This window comes from Bos indicus x Bos taurus, chromosome 1, assembly GCF_003369695.1.
Source record: "Bos indicus x Bos taurus breed Angus x Brahman F1 hybrid chromosome 1, Bos_hybrid_MaternalHap_v2.0, whole genome shotgun sequence".
NCBI lineage: Eukaryota > Metazoa > Chordata > Mammalia > Artiodactyla > Bovidae > Bos > Bos indicus x Bos taurus.
The window spans coordinates 4153344-4179907 of NC_040076.1; the positions used below are offsets into that span (position 1 = coordinate 4153344).

Consider the following 26564-nt stretch of genomic DNA (forward strand, 5'->3'; position numbering starts at 1 on the left):
GTGTCCTTGTAAGAAGAGGAAGAGAGACCAGGGTTCACCCCTCTCACCTTGCACACACAAGGAGAGGTCGTGTGGGTACCAGGGAGGTGGCAGCCATCTGCCAGCCAGGGGAAGGGCCTCACCCTGGAAGGAATGCATTGGCACCCTGATCTTTGACTTCCAGTCTCCAGAACTGAGACAAATAACTGTCTGTTGTTTAAGCCCCCCCAGTCTGCGGTCTTAATTTCACCAGCCCGAGTAGACAAAGATGTCGGAGTCTCCAGAATGGAGGACATAGTGTAAATTTGAATCTCCAGCACCCGTGGGGCCAGCCCGTAGGTCTCGTCTCCAAGAAGCGCCCCCCCTTTCTCCCCGCTCTTGTATCCCAGAGTATAGGCAGAGTTAGATCAGCTTCTTTTTCTTTCTTTTTTCTCTTTCACATGTGAGTACTTTAATTTTTAATCTAGTTTTAAATTTTTGTTGGAATATAGCTGCTTTACAGTGTTGTGTTAGTTTCTCCTGTATCGCCCAATGAAGCAGCCGTCTGTAAACATGTTATCCCCTCCCTTGTGTGTCCTTCCCGTTCAGGTCACAGCAGTGCATTAAGTAGAGTTTCCTGTGCCATGCAGTATGTTCTCATCAGTTGTACCTGTTTTATACATTTGTTGTCTGTTGTTCAGCTGCTCGGTCGTGCCTGACTCTCTGCGACCCCGTGGACTGAAGCACGCCAGGCTTCCTTGTCCTCCACTGTTTCCCGGAGTTTATTCAAACTGACGTCCATCGAGTCAGTGATGCCATCCACCCTTCTCATCCTCTGTTGTCCCCTTCTCCTTCTGCCCTCAGTCTTGCCAGCATCAGGATCTCTTCCAGTGAGTCGGCTTTTCACATCAGGTGGCCAAAGTATTGGAGCTTCGGCATCACTCCTTCCAATGGAGTACACAGTACTTTAAAAAAAGAAAAAAGTCTTTTTCTGTCTTTTCAGGGTGAGCGTATAGTCCTTCAAGAGAACCCTATGAACGTGGGAGATTTGGTTGTAACTCCCTGACTTGTACTGACCAACACCTGTTTTCTGTCTTCTGACTTCAGTTAAAGCCAAGGCCTCCAGGGCTGTGTTCCCAGGTGGCACTGATTCTGCTGGTGGGCTGTGTTCGCATGTCTTTTTGATTGTGACAGTGACTGGGGAATGCAGACGGTGTTCCGTGCCCAGGCCCAGGGAGGTTAGTGCCCTGTGTACCTGCCACGTGTAGTTTTCTTCCCAAACGTTGTCCCCTCCTGACACCAACAGCATCCCACCCCCTTTAGGAAACACTGCGCTGGAGGTAGATATGGAGTTTGGAGGTAGATGGTGAGTTATCTAGCCCTGCCATGGCTTTGGGACGGGCCCACTGCTCCAGCTTCCTTTGTCTTCATTTTGGACTCTGGGGTTTCTTAGAGCTCAGCTTTTCGTTTAAAAAGGATTCAGGGGGCCTTCCCTGGTGGTCCAGTAGTTACCGCTCCCTGCTTCCACTTCAGGGAGCAGAGGTTCGATCCCTGGTTGGGGAACTGCCCACGTGCTGTGCAGTATGAGCAGAAAATAATAATAATAAAAATGAAATAAAAAGGATTCTGTTCTATTTTACTTAGCATTTGTAAGTGTTTTTGTAGAATTAGGGTGGGGGGTTGCTTCCTTTTCAGGATACCTGGCCTGTGTTAGCAATGGAAATCCTTTCATTCGTTTTCCCACTGTTTTGTGAGCATCCTCTGACCCCAGGCATTATAATGTGCAGTGGGGATATGCAGGGTCATGGCATCTGGCTGTACAGAATGGGGGTTACCATTGTGCAGACTGCAGCATGAAGGTGACCTCGTGTGTCTTACAGCCTGGCTGTCAGCCTACTGCTGAGGGAGCCATGGTTCCTGCCATTTCAGAGCTTAATGCTGTTCAAATCTTCTCCTCCTCTCTAGCCCCAGCATCTAGATCATTGCCCGCATTTCAAGTATTCAATCACTATTTTGCCCCCCTCTGGCGGTGACGGTATGACATAGTTGATGTCCACCAAGTTAACTGAACTTTCTTTGGCAGCTTCCACCATATTATTGAGTGGTGGTGGTTTAGTTGCTAAGTCGTGTTCAATTCTTGCAATCCAATGGACTGTAGCCCCCTTGCTCCTCTGTCCATGGAATTTATAGTGAGTTAGTAATTAAAAGAAGTGCAGGAAAATCGCAGAGCGGGAGCAAAGGCGCAGGAAGGGTGGGCACAGACAGAAACTTACAAACCATGCAAGCTTCGCTTCCTTGGTGCTCCCTTCCAGAGGAAGGGAAGGGGACCACAGGATGCAGTTCTGGAGCAAGGTTTGCTCAGGGCTTGGCTTCTTCCCTTAGTTTCCCAGTCAACCTGGAATCTGATCTGAATGTGATGCCAAACACAGGCTCATGACTGTGATGGTGTCACTGGAGTAAGGTAGCCTCTTTTCTGCAGCATGAAAGACTGATGCTTTCATCCCAGGAGTCAGAAAGTGGCTCCTTCTACCCATGTTTCTTCTCTTTCTTTCCTTTTCTCTTATCTGGTTACAGTATGGTGCTGTAGTCCCTGACCTAGTGCCTGGAATATTCTAATAGTCATCAAACCAATTTCTTATCGGACTAGCTAGAGGTTTGTAAATATCCGAGAGACTTGTTGCTCCTGGTCTGGTCCATGGACCTGCAGTGTTGATTGGTATCATGGAGTATGTAAGAAATGCAGAATCATAGTTCTGACCCTATTCTGTTTGAATCTGCATGACAGAAATCCCCAGGCAGCTCAGATGCTTTTTAAATTTGAGAAGCCTCCCAGAGGAAAGTGATCTTAATGTTCTCTTCCCCAGCACAGGGCTTACCGTAGCCAACCATTGTAGTCAACCCTTTAGTCACTAAGTCGTGTTCGACCCCATAGACTGGAGCCCGCCAGGCTCCTCTGTCTGTGGGATTCTCCAGGCAAGAATACTGGAGTTAGGACTTGGTAAAATAGGAAAGAAAGTTGCCTGCACTTCTGCATGGAATATGGTGGAAAGAGTGGGTGTTATAAGATGTTTGAAGTTTGCCAGATGATGTCTATGAAGCAGTTATTCGTGTTTTTTAAATAATTGTATTTATTCATTTTTGGCTGTGTTGGATCTTCGTTGCTGTATGGGCTTTTCTGTAGTTGCAGTCCATGGGGGCTACTCTTCATTGCAGGGCACAGGCTTCTCATTGAGGTGGCTTCTCTAGTTGCAGGACATGGGCTCTAGGGCGAGCAGGCTTCATTAGTTATGACACGTGGGCTCAGTAGTTGCCACTCTCAGACTCTAGAGCGCAGGGTCTGCAGTTGTGGCACATGCCTTAGTTGCTCCACAGCATGTGGGACCCTCCCAGCCCAGGAACTGAACCTGTATCTCCTGCATTGGCAGGCGGATTCTTAACCACTCAACCACCAGGGATGCCCCAAAACAGTTATTTTTAAAATGTTCTTCTCAAAATGCTTTATTCAGTTGTCCTAGCAATTAATTGATCCAACAATTAATTTGTTGATTATAAATCAATCGAATCTCCTAATTTAATTTTATTTAAGTTTTATTATATGTATTATGGGCTTCCCCGGTGGCTGAGTGGTAAAGAACCCGTCTGCAATGCAGGAGCTCCAGGAGACATGGGTTCTGTCCCTGGGTTTAGGAAGATGCCCTGGAGGAGGGCATGGCAACCCACTCCAGTATTCTTACCTGGAGAATCGCATGGACAGAGGAGCCTCATGGGCTACAGTCCATAGGGTCGCAAAGAGTCGGACACGACTGAAGCAGCTTACCACGCATGCGTATATATCATAAATTATTGTATTAGCTGGGCCTGTGGTGACAGACACCTTGGACTGAGTGACTTAACCAACAGACATTTATTTCTCATGGTTTTGGAGCTGGGAAGTCCAAGGCCAGGCTTGTTGTTGAGGGCTCCCTTCCTGGCTTGCAGGTGGCTGTTTTCAGTGACCTCACAGGAGAGGAGGGGAGTTCTGGTTTCTCTTCCAGTGACACTAATGACACTAATCCCATCATGGAGGTCCACTCTCAAGACCTCCTCTAAGCCTCCTTAGCTCCCAAATGCCTCATCTCTAATACCCCACTGGTGGTTAGGGCTTTACATATGAATTTGGCGGGGGTGGGGGGGAGCAGTAAACATTCAGTTCAGTTCAATTCAGTCGCTCAGTCATGTCTGACTCTTTGTGACCCCATGAACTGCAGCACGCCAGGCCTCCCTGTCCATCACCAACTCCCAGAGTTTACCCAAACTCATGTGCGTTGAGTCGATGATGGCATCCAGCCATCTCATCCTTTGTCATCCCCTTCTCTTTCCGCCTTCAATTTTTCCCAGCATCAGGATCTTTTCTAATGAGTCAGTTCCTTGCATTAGGTGGCCAAAGTACTGGAGTTTCAGCTTCAGCATTAGTCCTTCCAATGAATATTCAGGGCTGATAAACATTCAGTCCATAGCAAATATTGTGTATTATAAAATATATATTATAAATAGTAAAAACGTATTATAAAGTAATAATAATAGTGGTAATGATAAAGGCAGCTAAACTAGCATGTATTGAACCAGGGTCGTGGCGCCCATACTTGGAGGGTTTAACAATATATGGACACATCATAGGCTTGAGGCTATCCAGTTGGCTTGGTGCCAGGGAGATGCGGGTTCCATCCATGGGTCCAGAAGATCCCCTGGAGCAGCAAATGGCAACCTGCTCCCATAGTCTTGCCTGGGAAATCCCATGGACAGAGGAGCCTGGCGAGCTGCAGTCCGTGGGGTTGCAAAGAGTGGGACATGACTGAGTGCACGTGAGCTTGACGCCATGCTCCCTCGCCCTTGTGGCGGTGGCTGTATGTGCTGACCCGTGTGTGATTTCATCTTGCAGGCCACAGCCTCTGCAGCGAGCAGGGCAGCAGTGCTGAGGCTGCTCCGGAGGAGGTGGAAGGGCCGGACTTGGAATCCTCAGATGATACTGATCACAGCAGCAAGGTGAGAGATTTCCATTTTCACATCCCATGTCTCAAACCACCAAAGAATCACAGCTGACACGTCACCTCTGCAGCTGTGTGTGGTGGGAAGGCCCCTCCACGGGACGGAAGTGTTTCTACTTCTGAGAGGTCACTAAATAGGATATGGCATCCTAATGATAGCCGTGAGAACAAACCCAGATGTGACAATATAAGCCAGAGCTCACTCTTAATGAACTAAAGTCTGTGTCCATCCTGTTTCCTTCTTATGTCCTCCCTTTCTGTATGAGGAAGAGGCATCATGAGTGTAACTGGGTCAGGTATACTTTCCTGCTACTCAAGGTTTCTATAAGGAACCGCATTTGCATGATCTCTGTTTAGTTCTTGTGAAGAGCGAACATCTTTTACATTAAAGGGAAAGAGACCATCGATTTGTCCATCCAAATACAGCGTGCTCAGCTGCTTGAGCGCTGTGACGATGTTCTTATTCTGATTCTTGGGTGCTGTTATGAGTTTGTTTTCCATAATTCATCATGCTTTATTTCCACTTCCTAAAGTGTTCCATGTGTCAGTAACCTCTTTTCATCACAGGGTCCCAATTTAAAACCTCTATTACCTGTAGCCGAAAGATGCCTCTGCAGCAAAAAGCATGTGTGATTATGTCCGTATTTATTCATCTTTTTTTTGAGAATGTAGTTGACATATTTATGTTGGTTCCCTTGCTTATCTAATATTGCTTGATGTTTACCAGTCATTTAACCTGAACAAATCATATAACTTTAAATTATACTTTTGTTTTCTCATCTACAATATCAGGGTGCTTCTTGCCCTTGTCCAGTGATTGGATGATGCAATGGGTCAAAAAATATAACTGATACTGTTAATGGAAAAGGGAAGTCGCTCAGTCGTCCTTGACTCTTAGCGACCCCATGGACTGCAGCCTACCAGGCTCCTCTGTCCATGAGATTTTCCAGGCAAGAGTACTGGAGTGGGGTGCCATTGCCTTCTCCAGGGGATCTTCCCGACCCAGGGATTGAACCTGGGTCTCCCGCATTGCAGGCAGATGCTTTACCATCTGAGCCACCAGGGAAGTCCACTGTTAATGGAATTAGACTTAATAGGAAAAGATTGTTTTAAAAACCTGCATTTCTATGTGCATGTGTTTGTGTCTCTTTTTGTCTTCATATATCTTTGTAGGACTTTCTTTTTTAAAAAAATTTATTTATTTTTTAATTGAAGGATAATTGCTTTACAGAATTTTCTTGGTATACATATGTCCCCATAGGTATACATAAGTCCCACATCCATATGTAGGACTTTCTTGAGTGCCTGTGTTTGACTCTCTTCAATATCTTTTTTTTACCCGTATGTTTCTCTTTTGCCATCATAGGATCATCATTCTCAGTGTCTTAAGTTGAACACTGTAAATTTTAGTATTTGAAAGTAATTGTAACATTTATAAATTTAATATTTACAGACTGAAAGCCTTTATGTGGTCAGTTATTAATTTAAAAGCCAGTAAATGGAAATATATGTTTCATTTAAAGCCAAAAACACAGACAAAGGCTTGTTTATAGTTCCTTTTTATTTATGTGGCCTTTTACCTACTTTCTTGGGAAGGTGGGGGAGGGTGATGGCCCTTGAGAGAAACAGATATTTCCATGCAATATAAGGTATTTTGAAGGCTCTTTATTAAATCATTGTGTTATTAAGCTAAACGTGTTATTTTCAGTCTCTGATTTGATTTGGGAATACAGTATCTAAGACATTCATTTTTTAACACTTTTAAACTTGGATCCCTTTTACCTCGCTCCAGTAGCCCAGTGTTCCCCTGCCTTTGTGGATTTTAAGGGACTGTTTCCGCTTTAAATGCAGTGAGTCACGGAGGCCTTAGCAGGGCCCTCTGTAATATGAGGTCCTGGCAACAGGGAGGAAGGAAGAGGCCCAGGGTTCTGTCGCCTCATCCCAGGTGCCTCTCTGGCTTCACGGCTCTTTCTCCTGAGAGCAAAGCCCTGGAACGTGCCTGGAGCAGACAGGGTCAAACAAAGCGGCAGGAGATGCTATTCCTGGAGTTCACTGTGGAAAGGCGCAGACGGCGCTCATAAAAGAGAATTTCTGCAAAGGTATTGACAAGTTTGGGTGATGATCTGAGCATTTTTAAAGAACATACAGTGGCCTCAGTGACACCAGAGGTTAGGATCATAGTCCTTTTTTCCAGGTTGGATGTAGGAAGCACCATGATTCTCTACTTGAAAGCACTGCTTCCTAGTGTGGAGTTGATTTCAGATTTTATCTTTGTTTGAACAGTTCTGTTATTAGTAATAAATGAGAGCTAATCCATGGGGTCACAAAGGGTCAGACACAGCTGAGTGGCTAACACACAATACTTATGTGTGCTGGTGTTAGTTGTTCAGTTGTGCCTGACTCTTTGCGACCCTGTGGACTGTAGCCCGCCAGGCTCCTCTGTCCATGGGATTCTCCAGGCAAGAATACTGAAGTGGGTTGCCATTCCCTTCTCCAGGGAATCTTCCCGACCGAGGAGTCGAATCCAGGTCTCCTGCATTGTGGGCAGATTCTCTACCGTCTATAGTATCTTGTATATATTGGGTGTTATTCTAGTATTAACCAGTCTCATCCTCAAAATACCCCTGGGAAACAGATACTGTTATTCCCTCTATTTTATAGATGATGATTTTGGAACAGAGAGGTTAAGCAACTTACTGAAGGTCACACAGCTCTGAGAGGGCAAAACATGGCTCTGTGTTCTTTACTGCTTTGCTAAAATGACCTCCTGGCCAGATGGGTATGGTCTGGTAGTAAATACCAGGTTTCAAAAAATGAAGGAAGTAGTTAATGACTGAAGTAATTAATTAATTAATAGGCCAGTTTAGATACAGTTGAACTTTGAACAACACGGGGTTGAATTGGGAGAGTCTGTTTATAGGTGGATATTTTTCCAATAGTCCATAGCCAATCTGGGTTTGATCTACAGATGCAGAACCATGGATGTGGAAGAAAAACGTGGATATGTAAGAACTATGTTTATGGGGGTGATGGGAAATGTAAGTTATATGTAGATTTTTGATTTTGAAGATGTTTGGCACCTCTAACCCCTCAGTTGTTCAAGAGTCAACTATATACTCATTAGCCACTTAAGTATTTTTCTAATGCTTATTAAGCTTTGTGAGTATCTTTTGTCATGATTTAAAGTAACAGCAAGTGTATATTTTAAGTTTCTTGATTAAGGTATTCTTTTAATATAGCTCCTATATCATTGTGTGATTTTTCTTGAGAAAAAAGCAAACATTCATTTTTAAGTTGTTGTTGTTCAGTAGCTCAGTCGTGTCTGACTCTTTGTGACCCCATGGACTGCATCATGCCAGGATCCCCTCCCTTTCAATGTCTCCCGGAGTTTGCTCAGATTCATGTCCATTAAGTTGGTGATGCCATCCAACCAGCTCATCCTCTATCGTCCCCTTCTCCTCCCGCCCTCAATCTTGCCCAGCATCAGGGTCTTTTCCAGTGAGTCGGCTCTTTGTATCAGGTGGCCAAAGTATTGGAGCTTCAGCTTCAGCATCATCCTTCCAATGAATATTCCGGGGTGATTTCCTTAGGATTGACTGGTTTGATCTCCTTGCAGTCCACGGGACTCTCAAAAGTCTTCTCCAACACCACAATTCAAAAGCATCAAAATTTAAGTTGTAAGCTGCCTAATAGTGGAAGGACAATTTCACCTTAATTTGAATGCTCCAGACTAGGTGTAGAATATAAAAGTAAAGAGAAACAAACAAACAAACAAGTGAAATGAAACAAGTAATCATGTTTTAAAAATTCTGGCTGAATGCATGAAGACTGTTGGTTTTTGTTTAATGTTGTTGCTACTCTTCCTAAGTGAATTGTCTTCATGAAACAGTGGGCAGGATAAGGAGAATGCATGTTGGAGTTTTGTTTTTACAAATTTTTCTGATTGCAGTTCTTGCTATGTGTGGTCTTTTGGGGTTGAGCAAATAGATAATTGTGAGTTTTGTTGCTGAGCGGTGGTGACAGGGGAATGTCATGTCCATGGGGAGGGGGGTGGGACTTTCACACTGCAGGGGCAGCCTGGCGGCCTTTCTCTCTGTAAGCCGTCTGCTTGCTCTTGTGACTGTGGGTGACAACCTCAAAGGACCTCCTCACCACCACCTCTGCCCCCGACTTGTTTCCCTGCTTCTAATAAAAAACTCTTGTCCCTTGAAATGAATGCTAATTAGCTCCGGGCAGTCTCGTCCTGCATTCCAGACCCCTGGCAGCTGTGATTTTGTTTTCCCCGTAGTAGCTGATGTATGAGAGTCATTCATTTTCAGAGCATTTCCGATGGGAAAGCCTTCTTTTATCTTTTTAACTCACAGTGTGATTGTCTTGGAAATGTTTGCTTTTGTAACAAAGCGTTCAGGGAAAACGTGAAAACATCAAATTTTGTTTTTTTTTTTAAATAATAAATTGGGTTTTTAGTGCCTGCTCCTGACTTGACTCTTCGAGGGGTGTCTTCGAAGTTGTTTGAACCGGGCGGGTTTAGTATTCCTGTGCAGTGCAGGCTGCTGGCCAATCAGCTGATCTCAGTCCGCAGAGTAGAGATGCTCACATGCCAGAGAGGCTTTTTTTTTTTTTTTTTTGCATTGTTTTCTCGCTGCTTGGCTCTCCATTTCTGGAACTTCTGCTGTTTAGCCAGGTGAAATCAAAGCTTTCTTGTCCATCGGGTAGCCTTTGCCACCCTCCCAGAGGGCACTGCTGGGCAGCGGGAGCTGCTGCTGGGATCGTGCTGCTGCTGTCCTCTGTAAAGAGATGCAGCTGTAGGTAGGTCCTCGTGGCAGAGCCGGCATGGGCTGTCTGGATGAAGGATGCTTGCTCGGGAGCCCGAAGGCACTCGGTACTCTCCGAGTGTTTAAGAAACTCCTATCTCTGTGCTGAACGTGTCAGGAGGTAGAATTATCATGAGAATACCTTCCTGATGATGTCTGCATTGTGGAAAATAAAGCGCAAGCCCAGGATTGAAAACAATGGCAAGTCCAGCGATTCTGTATACCGGACGCTTCATCTGGTGAGCACTGTTTGAATTCTGGCTTTCTTGCCAGCCTTTGTTTATGTTACGACTTTCTAGCTGGTCTGTTTCCCAGTTCAAATGATGGTGATACGCTTGTCCCGTGTCTGCATCCTTCATCCTTCTGCCCTTTAGATCCCTTCGTTGAGAGAGAATTATCTATTTTAGCATGGGGGTGGGGCATCAGTAGTTGGTGTGAAGTCAAGTTTGCCTGGAATCTTTACGTGTGTCTGGTTTTTCATTTTTAAATGATGGAAAGATGGATTGTTATTATTCGTAATTATCTGAATTGCTCCCTCTTTCTTTTGGATGTTAAGAGTTTGAAGATATTTGTCTCCCTTTCCCCTTCTTGCCCCCCATAAGTTAGCCTAAGTATTCAGCAAGCGTTTCTGGAAGATGGATGTTCAGTTTGTCTCCTATAAAATTTTAAGTGATTTTGACTATTTCTACTTACTTGAGAAGGAGGTGGATTTATTAGTGTTGGCTCAGGGTATGTGTTAATGATTTAACATCAATTGACCTATATTGTATATGCCAATTCCTATGGTAATTGTTGCCACTTTCTTTTCTAAATATAATTTATATTGGAGTATTACAATGTTATACATTTACAGTGGTATGTTAGTTCTGTTGTATAGGAAAGTGAATCAGTTTTATACACACACACACACACACACACACACACACACACACACACACACACATATATATATCCACCCTCCTTTTTAGATTTCCTTCCATTTAGGTCAAGACAGCACAGAGTAGAGTTTCCTGTGTAATATAGTAGGGTCTCATTAGTTATCTCTTTTATGCATAGTAGTGTATATATGCCAATCCCAGTCTCCCAATTTATCCCACCCTTTCTTACCTCTTTAATAAATATTTTTGGTGCGTTAATGGGGAGGAATAGTTTACTATTCATACCAGAGCCTACTGACGGTTAGATTTTGTGTCATGTAATGAAATATGAACTTGGACAGTGAGTACAGCTGTTTTACTCAAATAAGCCTTCACCTTCTTGAATTTTTCTCCTTCAGAGTTTGTTCAAAAGGAGACGGAAGAGGTAACAGAGAACTCCAGGGACTATCGTTGTATATGATGGTCTCTGAAATGACGGAGTATGTTGCTTTGGTGTGTGTTTGTCACGAAAGCTTAAATAAAGGCTGCAAGATTTTAGGCCACCCTGGCCCCTTTTAAACCTGTGGGGGGTGTTAAATCAGGCGGACTCAAAGGACAGTTTTAGAACTCTGAACTCATCCTGAGATAGAAATTGCCTTCAGTGGTTGCATAACAGGAAGAGCTTTAACAGCTGGGTAGCCCGAGTTGATAGTGTGCACTTAAAAGCCTACCCCCTCTTTTTGTACTTTCTTTTCATCTCCCACAGGAAGAAAGCGATATTATAAACACTGCACTTCAGGCAGAAGTCAGGAAAGTAGCCCATTTCTTCCTGCCATTGTCCTGTTCATCTTCGTATCTTGGGTGGATAATTCTTTGTCCTGACGGTGGGAATGGCTCTGCCACCCTTTAACAGGTTTAAACGGGCAGCTTGGAAATGCCCATAAGAGCTTTCCATTTCTAAGATGCCTGGTGGCAGTCCTCAAGCAGGGGAGAGACGTTTGGATTCAGAGAAACCGTGTCTGTCTTCTCCTTTCCAGCAGTCCTTTCACTACTTGCACCAGTTCTGGGAAACTTGGACTTTAGGGGTGTGTTGAGGACCTCTCAGGGCAGCTCTCTTCCTGGGCTGTAGTGCTTGATGTGTAAATGATCAAGATGCCGTGTAGCACTTAGCAATCGAGCAGGGAAAGCACCGCATTCGACTCCTCCTGCCTCCTGTGTCCTGGCTGAGCTACCTTCTGGAGAAGGTCCTATCAGAGTTTGATGCAAAGAAGTTTGACCCCAGTGTGGGGACAGGGAGACTTAAGAACTGGGCTACCACGTGGAAAATCCCTAGATTAGAGGTATTCTAAAGATGACCTGCAATAGGGGAGAACCCGGTTCGATTCCTGGGTCGGGAAGATCTGCTGGAGAAGGGAAGGGATAGGCTACCCTCTCCAGTATTCTTGGGCCTCCCTGGTGGCTCAGCTGGTAAATGTGGGAGACCTGGGTTCAGTCTCTGGGTTGGGGAGATCCCCTGGAGAAGGGAAGGGCTACCCACTCCAGTATTTTGGCCTGGAGAATTCCATAGACTGTTGCAAAGAGTCGGACATGACTGAGCAACTTTCACTTTCAAAGACAACCTGCATTTCATACTTCCTTCTAAGGATTTTTTTGGGGATGGGTAATATTTTGTGAAACAGAGTTCTCAAACTTGATGACATCCTTTGAAAATAATTGTTTCCAAGCAAAACTTTCACTAAGAGCATTATAAATAACACCCCTTGGCAATATCTCACTAGTGCCACCTGGGGAGCCCATATGTACCATATAGCTGGTTAGTCTATGTGTTCTTATTTAAGTTTACTTTATTAAACTTATTATTTAGTTAGATAACCTGGAGTCATATGGCTATGTTGACCCATTTCCTTGTGATAAACCTGAGAGTTTATACCTTGAATCAGAGAACAGGGTTGCCAGTGGAGAAACTGTCCCCGTTCCCCTCCGCCGTCAACTTCAGAGACTCCACTGGGTAAATCTGTTTTAGCATAGAAAGAAGGTGTCTTATAAGGAAGGGACGCCTAAGGCTCTGAACTCTCAGAAGAGAACTCAAGGAAATTTGGAGGTGTCTCCTGGGATGCTAAAGGTATTTCCTTTCCTATTATAACCCAGGATCTGGCTCAGGAGGGGTGTGTCAGGAGGAAGGTGAGGAAGCTGGCTGTTTGAGGTGGTGTTGGTAGGAGATGGCTAGGTGTAGAGCACCAAAGACCTGGCCTACATGACCTGAGTTCCCCCCATGGGCTTGATTAAATCAGGGTACCAAGCCTTAGAGGTGGTGAACGTGACATAGGCCAAGTCAGGAACTCTACTCACACTCTTTCTTTTTTTTAATATAAAATAAACAGCAAAAATTTATTGTATAGCCTGGGGAACTATGGGATTCCCAGGTGGCTCAGTGGTAAAGAATCTGCCTACAATGCAGGAGCCCCACAAGATGCAGGTTTGATCCCTGGGTCGGGAAGACTCCCTGAAGGAGGGTATGGCAACCCACTCCAGTATTCTTGCCTGGAGAATCCCATCAACAGAGGAGCCTGGTAGGCTACAGTCCATGGGATCGCAAAGAGTCAGACACGACTAAGCAACTTCACACACATAAAAAAAGTCAATTATACTTGCATAAAAAAAGAAGATTATCATAAGAGTATGGACCATGGGATTGAGAAGGGAGATGGAAATGAATAGAGACAAGGGTCCAGGTTACAGAAGGTCTAAATGTTGAGACGTGTGTCTTCCGATGATCTGCTGACAGTGGGTCTGCAGACCTGGGACCCAGGGAGCCTGGGGTTCAGTCAGCTCTACTGTCAACCAGCAAAACCGCTTCTCAGTTCCCATATTGGTATAAGCAAGCTGACCCATCTCCTAGCAGCAGAGACGGGAATTCAAGCAACCTGGGGCCCCACAGAGCTCGGATGCAAGGACAAAGTGTGCCGTTCTGCTCTCTGAAAAGCAGACATCACCTGGATGACCCTCATTGAAACTCACACTCTTAAAAATGAAAACCTCCAAGTATTTATGAAGAAGTGGAGGGGATGAAAACCCAGAAACTCCATGTCATGCCTTTTGTTATTATAACCAAATAGTGCTGAGAATGGCAAGTCTGCATGGTGTGAATTGGGGGTACCAAGGGAAGTGTCCTGTTTTTGATGTGTGTCAGAGTCCCCAGGTTATAACTTGGCATGGGGCATCTTAAGGCCTGGGGCATCCTTGGTATAATTGATGAGGACATTGGATTTTGTATGACGACTTGTCTAAATGATTAAACTGCAGAAAGGTCTACTGTGTCTCTGATGGGAATACGGTGATGGATTTACATATCATGAATAATAGCCAGGATATTAATTTGCATGTAAATGACAGGCAGCTGCTGTTAGAGCTGGGATATTTAGAAAAGCATTGTGTAAGCGAAGGTGCCAGTTATACATTTGTTGTGTTGGCGAGTGACAAATCAAAGTGACACAGGAGAGTTTGGGATCAGCTGGAGGGCATGGTACTTAAGCTGTCAGCTGTGATCATTCTCTTTCCATGGAATTTTCATTTTAGTGAGGCACACCCTCCCCTCTTCCATAATGTCTGTGTTATAATGCCTATTATAATTGCCTATTACAGTTACCATAAGATTATCTCAAAGATGTGGACATTTTTGTCAAAATGGATCTACTCGTTCCTTTTTAATTATTAAGACAAATCCATATTTTATGGTTAATATTTAATGATGACATTGAGTTTGTAAAATCCTAACATAACTAGATAAAACTTTATTTCTACTGAAATAGGCTTTGATGAAAAACTAGTAGTCTGTCTTTTTTAACAGCCTTTTTAGAATATAATTCACATGTCATAGAGTTCAGCCCATTTTGATGAGCTTTTCATCAGTCACCAAAGGGAGAATTCTTTGGGGCATATTCAGTGTTGGAAACATTGATTCCATAGGAAGCATTTAATAGTGCCATTGACAGGTAACTGATACATCCTGGCATGTAAGACCAGAGTTTGTGCTATCAATAAATAAGCTGTGTAACCTTAAGAGATTTGGATCAATAATCATGTGGATTTAGGTCCTGGCTCTCCCCTTTCCTGTCATGACATTGCTACTAATCCATCCTTGTTAGGTTCTGATTTCCCATGTCCTTGTCCTGGCTTTATTTCGGGCTTCCTTCCCGTTGGGCTATGCTAATAAGCAGAAGGCAGTATGCTAACGAGGCAAAGCCAGTATGCTAATGAGGGGAAGGCAGGTTAATGTTAGCTGCTGTAGCCTTTCTCTGTGTTTAACAATTGCATATATGTACCACAGCTTTCTTATCCATTCATCTGTCAGTGGACATCTAGGTTGCTTCCATGTCCTGGCTATTATAAACAGTGCTGCGATGAACATTGGGGTACACGTGTCTCTTTCAATTCTGGTTTCCTCTGTGTGTATGCCCAGCAGTGGGATTGCTAGGTCGTATGGCAGTTCTAGTTCCAGTTTTTTAAGGAATCTCCACACTGTTCTCCATGGTGGCTGAACTAGTTTGCATTCCCACCAACAGTGTAAGAGGGTTCCTTTTTCTCCACACCCTCTCCAGCATTTATTGTTTGTAGACTTTGGATAGCAGCCATTCTGACCAGCGTGAGATGGTACCTCATTGTGGTTTTGATTTGCATTTCTCTGATAATGAGTGATGTTGCCGCCATGGGATACACTTGGTTTGGCTCCGGTGCTCTCCACAAAATGCCAACCATGACTTTCAGCTCTGTGCACTCATGGTTGTTTTTGGAAGGATGTTCTTCTCAGAATGTTCACTGTTAGGAGTGAGGAGACGGGTGATAGAAAAAGTAATTCTTTATTTGCTCTATTGCAAACACTTTGTATTTCCTGGGGGTAAACTGGACAAGAGAAGTAGGAAAGAGAGGTCCAAGAAGGCAACCACCAGTTTCAAAGAGATATACATCAAACAACTCTAGACTGGTACATTTTGAACAAATGTTAATAAACTATCAATAGATTCTGTGCTACAAAGTAATAGCCTGTAGAGTAATACCATGGAGAGCTTTAAAAGATACAAACACTTGCACATCCCATCCTGGAAATTCTGATTTTTCACCAAATTTTTGGCTGCGCTCGGTCTTCGCTGCTGCACACGGACTTTCCCTAGTTGCGATGAGCAGGGGCTACTCTCTGGTTGCAGTGCTTGGCCTTCTCATTGCAGTGGCTTCTCTCTGGTTGCAGTGCTTGGCCTTCTCATTGCAGGGGCTTCTCTGGTTGTGGAGCACGGACTCTAGGGCATTCAGGATTCAGTAGTCGCAGCACACAGGCTTAGTCACCTCATGGAGTGTGGGCTCTTTCCAGACCAGGGCACAAACCTGTGTCCCTTGCCTTGGCAGGCGAAATTCGTAACCCCTGGACCACCAGAGAAGTCCCCAGAGACTCTGAATTGATCTGGAGGGTGTGCTGGGCACTGGGAGTGGTTTAAGAGCTCCCCAGGTGATTCCTCCATGGAGCAAAGGTGGAGAGCTACTGATGCCCTGGGGTTTTCAGTGCTCCGTCTTTGGCCCTTGCTTTGAAGAACTGTTTTGCCTAACTTGGAGACTTGGAATTTTCGAATTCTAGAATCCCAAACTTCCGCTTGACCCATCCTGGACAATTGGGTGGGGACTGAGCTATTGAGGTCTTGTTCAGGGCCCAATGCCCCTTAGTTTTAGCTGGAGGAGTAGGGAGGCGGCGGGGCTGGTGGTAGTAGTGGGGTTAGTCTTGGAATCTTCCTGCCTTGGAGAAGCTGGAGAGATGGAAACTTTAAAATACATAAAAATACAAGTATCTATGGTTATCTAGAAAGTTGCCTCCATGTCAGTTTTTAATAGAGACAGGGAGATGCCAAGCTTATCAAATCATCTTCCAGCTTTGCAAAGTAAATATGTATGGTGCACTGAACTGAGAGTCCAGTAGTGAATTAGCCTTGTATTTTGGGTGAAATGCCTTTGGTTGTATCTTCCTTTGATTGCTGAGCTTCTTACAGAGTAGTTAAGAACACAGGCTTTGAGTCATGCTGCCTGGTTCAGGTCTGAGCTGTGCATTCTTGGATGAGTTACTTAACTGCTCTGGACTTCCCTTGTCTCAACTGTTAAGTAGGTATGATCACAGCCCTTACTTATCACATGAACAGATTAAATGCATCAAACCAGTGCCTAATAGGCAGTGATCACTCAGTCTATGCCAGGAGTTGTTATTATGGTTGTTTGGAGCATTCAGTGAGTGCTCAGATGTGTGGAGCAATCTGGGGAAATGGGCGCTGTGATTCATGAGTGGCAGTTCGTTAACTAGGCTGAACGTCGTCAGAAGGACAGGTGTCAGGCAAGTCTCTTCCGTGAGGAATGACTTCGTCTGTCTTGCCTTTCCAACTGTGCTCTGAAGAGCACGGAACAGGTGGCCGCGTTCTGCCGCAGTCTGCACGAGATGAAGCCCTCTGACCCGAGCCCGTCCCCCCAGGACTCCACTGGGCCTCAGCTGGCCGCCATGAGACAGCTCACGGACGCCGATAAGCTGCGCAAGGTCATCTGCGAGCTCCTGGAGACAGAGCGCACCTACGTGAAGGTGCGTCTTCTCCTCTCTCCCTCTTGCGTGCCTCCTGTCGTCACTCTGAAGGATGCATGCTGGGTGTTTATACACGAATGTCGGCTGATGACAAAGCCAGATCACGGTCATGAAGGGTGTCTTGTCTCTCCTATGGAACTTGGCCTTGATTCTGAATGTTACAGTTTCCTTCTGTGTTTTAGGGAGGCATGCCTATTCTTACAGCAATTCATTGATGGAAATAGCTGATTGATTGACTCCGAAAGGAGATGATGGTGAATATTAAGTGAATCTTCTAACCTTTCTAAATAGACTGTTGAGTGCATACTAAAATTGAATTCAGTTTTGACAAATTTAAGTAGTGGTATCTTCACAATCTACTTTGAGTCGAGGCTGAAGGGTATCAGGTCTGTTTTGTGTTATAATTTGTTCTGACATTTAGTTATATTCTCAGAACTAGATCTTGTGTTCCTATATAATTTATAATATATACAATGGTTGTTTAAAAATGATTAAAGAAGACAACTTGTAAGTAATACAAACAAACTTTATTCATGAATTGGACAGTCTTCTTTTGTAGAGTTGCAAGATGGGGCAGAAGGCAAGAAGCTTTTATAACAAAGAATCAAGAACAAGGAAGAGAAAAGTAGAAAATATCTAATTGGCTAGGGCCACAAAGTCAATCTTGGTTGGGGTGAGAAGACCCAGAATTGGCTTGGCGTTTGGATATTGGTTGACTAGATATATACTACACTTCTGGTCAAGTGGTGTATTGGCAGGAACATAAAAATCATTTAAATTTTGGTTTACTGACATGACACCCCAGGCAAGAGAGGCTCCATCTGGGGCTTCGAAAGTTATTTCAACACTATATAATCTGCAATATATTCCTATAATGATATAATTAACCTAACTATGATCATTGTATGGTCATATACATATGCCTCTGTATAATTTAGTTATGTTAAGTCTATGTTACAACTGTGTGATCTATTTTTAATGCTTTATCTTAGTCTTTAAGTCAGAGGTCAGCAAGTATGGCCCTTGGGCCAAATCTGGCTCTCTGCCTGCTATTTCAATAAAATAAAGTTTTATTGAAACACAGCCACACACATTCATTTCTGTATTGGGTTGGCCAAAAAGTTCATTTGGGTTTTTCTGGAACATCTCATGACCATTTTTTTTGGCCAACCCAGTATCACTTATACTGCTTTCCTGCTGCAGCAGCAGAATTAAATAGTTGTGACAGAGACCATATGGCTACAAAGCCTGAAATATGTTGAGAAGAGGTTGGCTCACTTCTGCTTCAGTGAACCTCAGTGACCTAAAGACTGAAATGTTAGCCTTTGGGACATAATTTTTTTTTCCTTTTAGATTCTTTATATACTTTCAGATGTGCTAATCTGTTATTCTTTCAACCCTTAGGACTTAAACTGTCTCATGGAGAGATACCTAAAACCTCTTCAAAAAGAAACTTTTCTCACTCAGGATGAGGTATGGTGGCTATCGTCTGAACTTAAACTTGACCTGGTGATGGGGAAGAAATGAGGACCTCACACAATACTGAGCATTTTGAATTCATTTAATTGTAATAAATAGGTCAAGTTATTGCCTGGTGAGCTCTTGGCATGCACTCCAAGAGGAAAGAGTTGGCTCACCTTCTGATGGTGGGAGCATTACCATATGGGTAGAAAAACTTTTAAATCAGAAACAAATGAAGGGTCCACACACTAATGAAATAGGCAGTTGATGAAATTCTTTTGCATTTTCCAGCTTGATGTGCTCTTTGGAAATTTAACCGAAATGGTAGAGTTTCAAGTAGAATTCCTTAAAACTCTGGAAGATGGAGTGAGATTGGTACCTGATTTGGAAAAGCTTGAGAAAGTTGATCAATTTAAGGTAAGTCTCATCCTCAAATAGTGTCAAGCTGCCTCCTAATGTCAGGAGTGAGGTATCCTGTAGGTCCAGTTGAATCTCCTGAAAATACATTGCAGGAGGAATTGTTGCTGTGGTGTTGGGTCTTCATTGGATATCCAGTGGGGTCAGTTCCTAAAGGGAGTCAGAGAGGGGAATGGACTGTGCTTGCTGATCTGGCTAAGGTAGAACCAGTGCCATTGATTTCCATTTAACTGGAGTATCTGCTGACTTCTATTTAGGAAGATGCACCTACCTTTTGTTCTATTTATATGGGGGCCTTCGACACTGTTAGCAAAATTTGACTAGCAGTCTTGGTTTTCCAATAAACAAATTAATTTGTCTTGTTCTGGGGAACTGGTTAATAGAAATGCTTATCATTATCGAGGAAGATGGTCTTCCAGCACACAGTGTCCCCGTAGCCTTAATGAGGATTTATGACTGGAGCACTCGGTGAGGGTGCTTACAGCAGGCTTCCTCCTCCTTGCTTGGCTTCCCCTTGCAGAGATTTCCTGCATTGTGTTTCCAACCAACGAAGCTCATTGATTAATGCACAATGGTTTTGGCTTATGTGTCACCCTCATGGACATTTAAAAAGGTTAATGGAGATATAATTGACTTAAAACACACTGCTTATATTTAAAATGTACACTGTGATGAAATCTGACATATGTGTACACCTCTGAAGCCGTCACCTCCATCAGGATAATGGGCATAATTATCTCCCCCAGTTGTTTTTCCTGTTCTTTTGTGATTCCTCTCTTCTTTTTCTTCTGGCCTCTCAGCCACAGGCAACTGTGTCTGCTTTCTGTTACCATAGACGAGTTTGCATTCTGGAATTTTATATAAATGAAATCATACAGCCCAGACATTTTTTTATGTGGCATCTTTTACTGGATAATTATATTGAGTTCCACCCATGTTGTTTCATATACCCACAGTTCATACTTTTTAATTGCTGAGTAGTAATTGCATTGTGTGGATGTATCAGTACTATTGATATACTTTGTGATCCTTTGTCCTTTCTTGGGCATTTGGGTTGTTTCCAGCTTTTGGTAATTACAAGTAAAGTTGCTGTGAACATTTGTGTGCAAGTTTTAGTATGAATGTATTAAGAGATCCATGAAATTAAGAGATCCATGGAATTCTCCAGGCCAGAATACTGGAGTGGGCAGCCTTTCCCTTCTCCAGGGGATCTTCCCAACCCAGGGATCAAACCCAGGACTCCCGCATTGCAGGCAGATTCTTTACCAGCTGAGCCATGAATATATGCTTTTATTTCTCATGGATAAATACTTCGGAATGGAATGGTTGGATCGTATGGAAAGTGTATGTTTAACTTTTTAAGAAACTGCGAAACTGTTTTCCAGAATGATTGTGCCAGCGTGCAGTTCCACCAGCTGTTCCTCCTCTTTCTTTCAGCAGGGTCAGGTCACTCTTTTTAAACGTAGCCAGTTTAGCAAATATGTGGTGGCCCTTCATTATGGCTTTATTTTAATTTCTCTAATGATATGATGATGCATATCTTTCTATGTGCTAATTTGCTTTCATTATAGCCTCTTTGGTGAAATGTCTGTTCAGATCATTCACCCATTAATTATATTGGATTGTTATCTTATTATTGAGTCTTGAGAGTTCTTTGAAAATTTTGTGTAGAAGTCTATTACCATATATATGATTTGTAAATATTTTCTTTTGTCATACAGTATCTCTCAAAGAGCAGATTTTTTTTTTTAAGTTGATTTCTCTTTTTAAATTGAGTATAGTTGATTTACGGTATGTTAGTTTCAGGTGTATAACAAAGTGGTTTAGTTTATAAGTGAAAATCGCTCAGTCGTGTCTGACTCTTTAGGACCCTATGGACTGCAACCTGCCAGGCTCCTCTGTCCATGGAATTCTGCAGGCAAGAATACTGGAGTGGGTTGTCATTTCCTTCTCCAGATTTAGTTTATATATGGACATATAATCATTTTCAGATTCTTTTCCTTTATAGGTTATTACCAAACATTGAGTATAGTTCCCTGTGCTATGTAGTAGGTCCTTGTTGGCTATTATTTTATGTGTAGTAGTATATATATGTTCATCTCAAGTTCCTAATTTATTCCTCCGCACAGAAGTTTTATTTAAAAAAATTTTTTTTGGCTACACCACATGACATGCAGGCTCTTGGTTCCCTAATCAGGGATCAGATCTACACCCCCTGCAGTAGAAGCCTGGATTCTTAACCACTTGATCTCCAGGGATGTCCCCAGAAATTTTTGTTTTTTAATGAAATCCACTTTTTCAAATTTTTTCTTTTCTGGGTCATTCTTTTGGTATCTTATCTATGAACTCTGCCTAAAGCAGGGTCATAAAGTTTTCTCCTAGAAGTTTTGTGATGTGGAGACTTATATATTAGTCTCTTATCTGGTGTGATGGGCGACTCAAAGTCAATTTTTTGTATGTGAATATTTAATTTTTCTAGCACTGGGTTTTGAAGTGACTATCTTTCGATCTTTTTGCGTTGAGTAACTTTTGCACTTGTGTTGACTTGGGCTCAGTTGCCCGCACAGGCGTGGCCCCCGTACCCTGTGGCCATCTTCTAACAGGTGCGGAGATCTAGCTGTGTCATGTTAGTACATCTGATAGGTTTGTAGGATGAGATGAAGACTATCCTTCGATATATTTGTGTGTGTGTCATCTCTTTACAGTCCCTCTCTGCAACAGGAGTCACTTAGAATGCACACACACTTTCATATACATAAGCTTATGGGTCTATATTTATATATAGTTCTCTAATTTTATTTGGATATAATTTCAGACTTCCAGAAAGGTGACAAGAATAGCACAAAGAATTCTAAGCTATCCTTCTCCCACATTTTCCAAATGTTAACATTTGACCACGTTTGCTTTATCCTTTCTCTGGCTATCTAGTGTGTGTGTGTGTGTGTGTGTGTGTGTGTTGTGTTGTGTGTGTCTGTGTGTACAAAAGGTGTAATTTTTTCTCCTGAAAGATTTGAATAAATTACAGACATAATACCCCTTTAACTAGTAAATATAGTTTTTTTGTGTGTGTGTGGAATTGCTTGGGTTGCTTCATTTTTTTCTCGCCTCAGGGTGATTCTTGATACTGTCCATTTGAAATACAGCTTGGCTCATTGGTAAATTAATAGGACAGTGTTAGAACAACATGATAAAAATGCATACAGACCTGAAAATGCTTGGTTTTCATCTAAAATACCTAACGTTCATGATCTTCATTTAGCGTGCTTTTACTGTGGCATCAGTTCTTTGTGTTTAGATTCTGTTGATCACTTTGGGACTGTTTAGTTATCAGAACTGTGATACTAACATCATGGTGCTACAAGCAGAGTTGTTATTCTAGGGAGGGATTAGCGCATGATCCTTGAGCAACTTCACTCTAGAGCAGTCACGGTTGTGAATATCATTTAAGTGGAACCCTCTGCTCCGACCTTCACCTCACCGATTTCCTGCATAATCTGACAGTCTCCCCTCCGTCTGTAAGACGTGACAGTTGATGCTCACTGAGTACTCTCAGCCCCGGGGCTGCTCTCTGGCACTGCTGAGTTGGTTTCTCAGTCTGTGTTCATCCCTAAGCCTGTTGCTCATGGTTTCTGTGATTGCTGTTTTGTTTAAATCCTGGTTATATATTTGCCCAAAATTAAAAAGCTTGTTAAAAAGTGCAAATTGTGTTGCATAGAACACAAGCCCTACAACAGGATTAGCAAAAAAAAAAAAAAATTGGTTCTGAGATCAAATAAGTTTTGATAAAATTTCCTCTTGGGGATTTGCAGTGTCTGTCAGCCAGTGAGAGGCTTGTGAGGTCCTACTGAATAGAAACACAGGGTAAATGCAGTCTTTGTGTGCACACCCGCCATCTTTGTGCACAGTTTGTGCTCCGAGATGATTTTTTAAGGCTGGAAAAATAAATGAACATGTTAATGTTCTATCTGTGTTTCCTATATGGTAAATGTCTAGTGAATTTATATTAAGTTAAACAAATGAATGACTTCATGTGGCTAAAGTGAGGGGTTACATTTAGAGCTTTTTCTTACACAATTTGTCTCATTTAATTATTGGATATGGTTAAAAGGATGACTGTCTATACAGGGTCAGGGGGATGAGATGTGGGGAGGCGTGTAGCTGAAAAAGTAAAGAAGGAAAAGTAGAACATGTAGGAAATGAATTTAGGCCTCTAATGACCAATTATGTATGGTTATTAATAAACCTTTGTTTTCTTTTAATTAGACTATCAGAATTTTCTACGTTGTTAATTAAAATAAATTGCATTTTGTGGAACCCAATTTATCACTTGAATCCAAAGTCTTATTTTTTTTTTTTTGGCTTGGAATCCAACTTTAAAATTCTAAAGCTAAATAAGCCATACCTCTTTCTGAACTAGACTAGATCAGTGTGAAACCTATAGAAGATATTTTTCTGAGGCCTGTTTCATATATTTATAGAAAATGTATAGGATAAAAAGTATCCCAGCTGAGCTATATTAAATTCCTAATAGGGAAGAACGTGAAAGTCACTCACTCATGTCCGACTCTTTGCGACCCCATGGAGTATATAGTCCAGGAATTCTCCAGGCCAGAGTGGGTAGCCTTTCCCTTCTCTAGGGGATCCTCTGGACCAGAGATCAAACCCAGGTCTCCCACGTTGCAGGCGGATTCTTTCTCAGCTGAGCCACAGGGGAAGCCCAACAATGCTGGAATGGGTAGCCTGTCCCTTCTCTAGTGGATCTTCCTGACTCAGGAATCGAACTGGGGTCTCCTGCATTGCAAGCAGATTCTTTACCAACTGAGCTGTCAGGGAAGCCCTGATAGGGAAGGCCTCTACCCAATTTTGATCCAGTTCAGGCAGAGGCTATGGGATGGGAGATGTTACCTAATTCCCATGGGTGAGTCTGTTTCTTCTGTTCTTATCTACTGCTGCTAGAAAAGAGTATGGTGTTAGAGAGGGTGGAATTAGTGATCAGGGAAAGGGGTTTTCTATTTTGGGGGATTTATGCATTTTTGCCTTTATTTGGTTTGTCACTTCTACATCCCAACAGAATCTGATGAGGGAATTCAGGAGTTTTCTGTCTTTTCCAAAATGCCATATCTACTTTCTCATTAACAGTCAGATATCCCAGCTAGGTCATTGAAAGACACAAGCCAGCAAAACCGGTGACACTGGCTATAATTACTGAGATAGCCAAATACAGCGTCTATTACACAAATAGGTGAGCCCATAGACCTCCCAATAGGCCGTCAGTGAGCAAAGACAGGCGGTGACAGGTGTGAGTGGTGCCGATCTGTGGGGAGACTCGGGCAGGTGTGAGCTCCCGGCTGCATCCTGCTGATGTTCCTGGGTGAGGAGGACTGCAAACTAACTGCACTGTTTCTCACTGTGTCCAGAAAGTGCTGTTCTCTCTGGGGGGATCCTTTCTGTATTACGCTGACCGCTTCAAGCTCTACAGTGCCTTCTGCGCCAGCCACACGAAGGTCCCCAAGGTCCTGGTGAAAGGTAAGGCCTAGGAGGCCCAGGCAGCAGGTGGGCATGTTAATTGTCAGTTCACATTTGTGTGGCTGACCGTGGTCGGGGGCTTTTGGACGGAAATCTAAGAGTCATTGTTGTGCCAGATAGATATTCCAGCAAGCTACGAGTGAGAGTACACTTGTCTCTCGGTGTCTGTGGGGTATTCGTTTTAGGGTCCCCCATGGACACCAAATTTCCGGGATGCTCAAGTCTCTTATATAAAATGCGTTCTGTTTGCACGTAACCTATGCATATTTTCCCATGTGTGTGTGCTTAGTTGTTCAGTCGTGTCCAAATCTTTTGTAAACCCCTGAACTGTAGCCCGCCAGGCTCCTTTGTCCAGGGATGTTTTCAGGCAAGAATACTGGAGTGGGTAGCCATTTCCTACTCTAGGGGATCTTCCTAACTCAGGGATCGAACCCCCAAGTCTCTTTATCACTAGCACCACCAAACATCGCTAGGTTACTTGAAATACCTAATACAGTATGCATGCATGCCAAGTCACTGCAGTCATGTCCGACTCTTTGTGACCCCATGGACTGTAGTCCGCCAGGCTCCTCTGTCCCTGGGATTCTCCAGGCAAGAATACTGGAGTGGTTGCCACGTCCTCCTCCAGGGAATCTTCCTACCCCAGGGATCGAACTTATGTCTCCCGCACTGGCTGCTGCTGCTGCTAAGTCACGTCAGTCGTGTCCGACTCTGTGCGACCCCATAGACGGCAGCCCACCAGGCTCCTCTGTCCCTGGGATTCTCTAGGCAAGAATACTGGAGTGGGTTGCCATTTCCTTCTCCAACGCATGCATGCATGCTAAGTCACTTCAGTCATGTCCGACTCTGTGCGACCCTATGGACAGCAGCCCACCAGGCTCCTCTGTCCACGGCATTCTCCAGGCAAGAATACTGGAGTGGGTTGCCATTTCCTTCTCCACCCACATTGGCAAGTGGGTTCTTTACCACTAGTGCTACCTGGGAAGCCCTAATATAGTATATGTGTGCTGTGCTTAGTTGCTCAGTTGTGTCCGACTCTTTGCAACCCCGTGGACTGTTGCCTGTCAGCCTCGTCTGTTCATGGTGATTCTCCAGGCAAGAATACTGAAGTGGGTTGCCATGCCCTCCTCTAGGGGATCTTTGCAACCCAGGGATCAAACCCAGGTTTCCAACATGGTGGGGGGATTCTTTACCATCTGAGCCACCAGGAAAGCCTAATACAGTATAACTGCCATGTAATAAATAGTTGTCGATATGCAGCAAATTGAAGTTTTGCCTTTTGGAACTTTCTTGAATTTTTCTCCCAACTGTTTCCTCTTCATCGTTGGTTGAATCCACAATGCAAAACCTGTGGATATAGAATCCTTAGATATGGAGCGCTGACTGTACTGAGAAATTAAATGCATTAATATCTTGAATTAATAGTGTTGTCAATTTTCTTATCATAAAAGTTTTGACTCAGCTCTTCAGGGCCAGAATTGATAAGTCATTTTGCAATTATGCAAAAACATAGGGGATTTAAAAATTCCCTACTTTATTTGTATTTTCATTAACTTCATAATAACCTACCACACTTCATACACCTTTTTGTGTCATTTCATCTTTCCCTCACCGATTTCTGTTCCCAGGTGTGTGATAATAGTCACCACCATCACTACTAAAATTGCTTCAATTATTTACAAAAGTCCAGCTGTAATTCCGTTTTGCACAGAGAAGAGTAGAAGTTCTATATTGGCAAGCTCCCGTTCCTAAGTGTTCTAAGAAGATAATGGGTGTTCTGAGCGTCACTAAAAAGCTCTTTCTCTTCCATAGTTCTGCATGTGACTTTGATAGGTTAAGGGATTAGAGAAATATGGCCTTGGTAAACAGTAGAATCTATAGAAAGTTCAATTTCAAAGGATCT

The 26564-nt window shown here is 43.3% G+C and overlaps 1 protein-coding gene across 7 annotated transcripts in view; it reads left to right on the forward strand.

Moving 5' to 3' along the window:
* Positions 1-26564, forward strand: part of TIAM1 (T cell lymphoma invasion and metastasis 1) — a 465511-nt gene that overhangs the window by 405118 nt on the left and 33829 nt on the right. For 6 of the 7 annotated variants that reach the window (XM_027538787.1, XM_027538923.1, XM_027539081.1 and 3 more), the window contains 5 exons: positions 4877-4980; positions 17078-17257; positions 18662-18730; positions 19010-19135; positions 24553-24661. In XM_027538787.1, the coding sequence (XP_027394588.1) occupies positions 4877-4980; positions 17078-17257; positions 18662-18730; positions 19010-19135; positions 24553-24661 (588 nt within the window). Of the gene's footprint in view, positions 1-4876; positions 4981-9625; positions 10036-17077; positions 17258-18661; positions 18731-19009; positions 19136-24552; positions 24662-26564 lie in introns of those variants that run through there. The other variant, XM_027539243.1, reaches the window with a different exon arrangement.